Raw genomic sequence first — 5,833 nt, 5'->3', positions numbered from 1 at the left:
ACAAACTGAACCTGAACCTGAACGTACGGAAGACGAAAAACGTGTAAGAACTCTTACTAACAAAGGTAAAGAACTTTACGAAAATGAAGTACAGAAATATTCTGCAAAAATTGACAAAATATGGAATGATATAGAAAATATTCCAAGTGAAATTGAAAACATTGGTAACGATATCAAAGCACTACGTGCTCTGGCTTCCAATCTTGATGACATGGGAAAAAGATATGAAAAAGAAAATAAAATGTTTTTCGAATACCTTACTCGAACCAATACATCTGAAAGCCAAAAGGCTACCTTTGACAAAGGAAAAGATATTATTCAGAATTTAAGAAAAAGAATCCGGGATTCTCGCATGGAAATCACTGAAAGTGTCTCAAAGAGTTCACAAGGAACTATGTCATCTAGTGTTAGTTCAATGTTATTCAAGAAGCGCATGGAAGCAGAATCACAACGTGCAAATGTTCAGTTCCGTGAAAAAGAACTATCCCTTTTAAAACAGAAAGCATCCCTCAGAGAAATGGAAGCTAAACGTCAAGCTGAAAATGAAAGGAAAAAAGCAGAACTAGAGGCCACTCATCAATTTTTAGAAGAGGAGCGTAAAGCTGCTGTGGCGGAAGCAGAAGTACGAGCATTACAGAATTTTGATACAGATAGTAAACAGAGGTCCATCATACCAAAACACATTGATACCCCAGTTAACCGTAATCAGTACACTGCTCGTTATATCAATGATCACAGTGATGACAAATTTGACATTGATCCCTTTTCAACCTGTGATTCAGAAAGTGTTTTTTCACAAACTAACCATGAAAAATCAAACAACAAAGAGACTCCGACTATTCAAAAATCTATATTGAGAGAATTATCAAGTCAAAATGTAAAAACTCCTGAAAGTCCAACTGTTGTGAGTGATCTTACAAGATTTTTACTCAAGAAAGATTTGTTGTTCTCAAGATTCTCACATTTCAACGATAAACCAGAAACATTCACTACATGGAAAACTAGCTTCAAGAGCATTACTGAAGAATTACAAGTTACCCCATTTGAAGAGATGGATTTATTGGTGAAATTCCTGGGTCCTGAATCCTCCAAATTTGCAGCTAGTATCAGAACAGCAAATACAACATATCCAAAGAGAGGACTTAAAAGAATTTGGTCAAGACTTCAAGAACGTTATGGAAGCCCGGAGTTAGTTGAATCTGCATTGAAAACAAAACTCAGAGATTTTCCCAGAATTACCAATCGAGACAGTAAACGACTATACGAGTTAGTGGACATTTTAGCAGAAATTGAGGCTATCAAAGAAGATCCAAACTATTCCGCATTGTTGTCATACTTTGATTCATCGTCCGGAATCAACCCAATTGTAAATAAACTACCGTTCAACATTCAAGAAAAGTGGACAATGCGTGCCTCAAACTATAAAACCAAAAAGAGTGTTCCATACCCACCATTTTCATATTTTGTTGAATTTTTACAAGAAATGAGCAAGATCCGTAATGATCCGGGATTTCAGTACGAAGCATCCTCGAGTGCTCCTACACCAAACCAGTACAGAAAAACAAAAAATACTACAGTTCTATCATGCAAAACTGAAGTGGAACCCAACAGAAATTTAGACTACAGAGGGCAAAAGTGGTGTCCTATTCATAATGCTAACCATAGTCTTAAGGACTGTAAAACATTTCGCTATAAACCATTATCAGAAAGAAAAACAATCCTTAAAAATTCGGGTTTGTGTTTCCGATGCTTGGACTGGAATCACCTAGCTCGAGATTGCAGAACAGTCGTGAAATGCGAGTACTGTGATAGTGAAAATCATCACACTGCACTTCATGATGACCGATTCAGTCGTCAAGACCAATATAAGGAGACAACTTACCAAAAGAAAGTTGATGTGCAGAACAAGTGTACTGTGGTATGTGGAATGAACTTTGAAGGCAAATCATGCTCGAAAACTATTCTTGTTAATGTTTATCCAACAGATAATCCATCCGACAAAAAATCTATGTACGCGATCATAGATGATCAGAGCAGTAGAACTCTTGCACGCTCAGATTTCTTCAATATGTTTGATATACCTACCGACTCTGTGACTTACACATTGTCATCGTGTAGTGGTTCTGTGACACTTAGTGGGAGATGTGCATCAAACTTTACCGTGGAACCAATTTCAGAAGGAAGTCCGGTCTATTTACATTCAGTGATAGAATGTGATGACATTCCCAACTGCAGAGAAGAAATTCCCACACCAAACATAGCACGTGCTCATTCTCATCTAGCAGATTTAGCTACCGACTTACCAGAATTAAACGAAAATGCAGAAATTCTCTTACTAATTGGAAGAGATCATCCAGATGCTCATCACGTGTTGACGCAGAAAACTGGACCTTCTGGTACTCCTTTTGCACAAAAGTTGTCATTAGGGTGGACAATCATAGGAGAATGTTGTCTTGACAAGACACATATACCACATGTTGTGACTAACAAAACATATATCTTACCATCAGGAAGAAGTTCAACCTTTCTACCCTGTCCAGCCTACATGAAAGTGTCAGAAGTTAGAAATAATTTGTATGATACATCAAACGAGGAAATCATAACTTCTGATATCTTTGTGAGAACACCCGATGATGATCAACCTGGCCTATCAGTGAATGACAGAGAATTCATGAAGATCATGGATAGTGAATGTTACAGAGATGAAAATGGGTCCTGGACCGCACCTCTTCCATTTAAAACAGATCGAAAAAGACTTCCCAACAACCGTGAACTAGTTATGAAGAGAACTTTATCATTCTTAGCATCTTGTAAGAAGAACCCTTTGAAAATGGAACATTCAATTTCTTTTATGGAGAAAGTATTTTCCAAAGGACATGCAGAAATAGCACCAGTACTTAAAAACGAAGAAGAGTGTTGGTATCTTCCTATATTTGGAGTTTACAACCAAAAAAAACCAAACCAAATACGCATGGTTTTTGATTCGTCCGCAACATTCCAAGGACAATCCCTTAACTCCATTTTGTTAAGCGGTCCAGATTTAACTAACAGTCTTCATGGAGTACTGTTAAGATTCAGAAAGGAGAAAATAGGAGTGACAGGTGACATTGAACAAATGTTCCATTCATTCAAAATTCGAGAAGATCACAGGAACTTTGTTCGCTTTATTTGGTTTCAAGACAATGATCCCACACTACCACTAACGGAATACCGGATGTGTGTTCATCTCTTTGGTAATTCACCATCTCCGGCAGTAGCAACCTATTGTTTAAGACGATGTGTTCAAGAGAGAAGAGACTGTGACCCAAGAGTATATGAATTTGTAAACCGAAATTTCTATGTCGACGATGGTCTCGTATCTTATGCAGAAGAAGATGAAGCATTGGAAATCTTACAGAGTACGCAAACTATACTTAAAGAGGAAGGGAACTTGAACTTTCATAAATTTGCGTCTAACAGTCCACAAGTCATGGATAAACTTCCTCCAGAAGATAGGGCGAAAGACTTAGGGGATGTGAATTTAGACTTTCATCAAATACCTTTACAGCGAAGTCTGGGACTCGCGTGGAATTTAAAGTCAGATATGTTTACATTTCAATTCGTACCAAAAGTCGAGGACTTTTCACCTACAAAGAGAGATATTCTTTCATGTTTGAACAGCCTATATGATCCACTTGGATTTATAGCACCTGTGATTTTGCAAGGCAGATTCATATTTCGGGAAGTGATCAACTTACCTATTGGTTGGGATGACATTGTTCCATTGAAAATTGCAAACAGATGGAGAATTTGGTGTAATTCCCTGTATCATTTGTCAAACATACAAATTTCGAGAACCATTGTTCCAACTACACTTAAAGATAGTGTTCGTACAGAAATGCACGTATTCTCAGACGCATCAGAGAAAGCAGTTTGTGCAGTAGCTTACCTGCGTGTGATCTCCAACGAAGGACAAACTTACCATGGACTATTAACAGGAAAGTCGAAATTATCACCTCAACACAGTAACACTATTCCCAGACTAGAGTTATGTGCAGCAGTTTTATCAACAGAAATTGCATCATTTGTGTTAAAAAATATTGACACAACCATTCATGAAGTGAAATTTTTTACAGATAGTCGCATAGTCCTTGGATACATCCATAATCAAACGAGGCGTTTCCATACTTACGTCGCCAATCGTGTCCAGCGTATCCGTCAACATTCAGATCCAGAACAATGGAATTATATTTCGACAGAAGACAATCCTGCAGATGTCGGAAGCAGAGGAGTCCTAGCAAACGAATTAACACAAAGCCTGTGGTTTCAAGGACCTAGTTATTTACAAATTGACAAAACAGAAAAAGAAGACTATTCTCTTGTCAACCCAGATAATGACAGTGAAATCAAAAATGTGAATGTCATCTCGCAAAAAATGTGTATAAAAACTTTTGAAGTGTACAAGAAAATAGAGAAATTTTCCTCCTGGACGTCTATGGTTAGAGCTTTTACTGTTCTTAGAAGAGCTGTTAGGAAGAAGCTTAACCTACCTCCCTTGGACACTGTGCACATGAACCGTGCTACCGAACTATTCCTAGTGAAATTATGTCAGAATACTACATTTGCTGCTGAAATCTCAAATCTTGCTGGTAACAAACCTGTACCCAAAGATAGCTGTTTACGATATCTGGATCCTTACCTTCATGATGGAATCATACGACTAGGAGGAAGAGTTCGTACTGGAGATGCTCTATCCAATGAACATGGTCCAATCATCATCCATGGGAAAACCCACCTAGCTCGCCTTCTTGTTCAACGATGTCATGAAACTATTAAACACCAGGGGAGACATTTGACGGAAGGAATTGTTCGTTCATCTGGATATTGGGTAATTGGAGGGAAAAGATTGATTTCATCAATCATACATTCGTGTGTAATCTGCAGAAAACTCAGACGTGAATTAGAACATCAGAAGATGGGAAATCTTCCGGAATGTCGTACAAGACCATCCCCTCCATTTACCTATGTAGGCGTTGACGCCTTTGGACCATGGGAGATTACTATGCGTAAGACAAGGGGCGGATCAGTGAACAGTAAACGTTGGGGAATCTTATTCACATGTCTGACATGTCGTGCCGTGCATATTGAACTAGTAGAAGATATGTCATCACCTACTTTTATCAATGCTTTGAGAAGATTTGTAGCCATCCGGGGAAAAGTAGCAGAATTCCGTTCTGATAGAGGGACAAATTTTGTTGGTAGCACAGATGCTTTAGGGATCGCTGCAGTCAACGTAGAAAGCTTATCGATGAAAAATTTTCTTACCAACAATGGATGTACTTGGATCTTCAACACTCCCCATTCTTCCCATATGGGAGGAGTGTGGGAGAGGATGATTGGAATGACCCGACGCATATTGGACTCTATGCTCCTTAAGGAATCAAAGAAAAATCTTACCCATGACGTATTGAACACCCTCATGGCGGAAGTTGTACAATCATAAACAGCCGACCTATAGTGCCTGTATCAACAGACCCATCTCAACCCTCTGTGTTATCTCCATACACTCTATTAACACAGAAGACCGAATTGGACGTTGGACCTTTTGAACATTTCGATATTAAGGACATGTATAAATCTCATTGGAAATATGTCCAGATCTTGGCTAACCAATTCTGGAAAAAGTGGCATTCCCAATATCTACAGTTGTTGCAATCTAGACGGAAATGGATAGACCCTCGAAACAACCTTGCTGAAGGCGACGTCATACTATTGAAAGACCAAGACTCTCCCAGAAATGAATGGCCGATGGGTATCGTACAGCGTGTGTTCTCGAGTGAAGACGGACGAGTGC

General features: G+C 38.7%; 1 protein-coding gene across 1 annotated transcript; it reads left to right on the top strand.

The window, feature by feature from the left end:
* The first annotated feature begins 294 nt into the window (after nt 1-294).
* On the top strand, nt 295-5,833 carry LOC117688453 (uncharacterized). Its single transcript, XM_034466522.2, has one exon. It carries the CDS (start codon nt 353-355, stop codon nt 5,480-5,482), a length of 5,130 nt encoding a protein of 1,709 aa, XP_034322413.2. The 5' UTR covers nt 295-352; the 3' UTR covers nt 5,483-5,833.

This window comes from Magallana gigas, chromosome 3, assembly GCF_963853765.1.
Source record: "Magallana gigas chromosome 3, xbMagGiga1.1, whole genome shotgun sequence".
In the NCBI taxonomy this organism is placed as follows: domain Eukaryota; kingdom Metazoa; phylum Mollusca; class Bivalvia; order Ostreida; family Ostreidae; genus Magallana; species Magallana gigas.
This window is presented reverse-complemented; position numbering and strand designations above follow the sequence as displayed.

What these genes read in the sequence shown, in the direction of transcription:
- LOC117688453 (XM_034466522.2), top strand. Translation starts at nt 353, where the DNA reads ATGGAAATCACTGAAAGTGTCTCAAAGAGTTCACAAGGAACTATGTCA.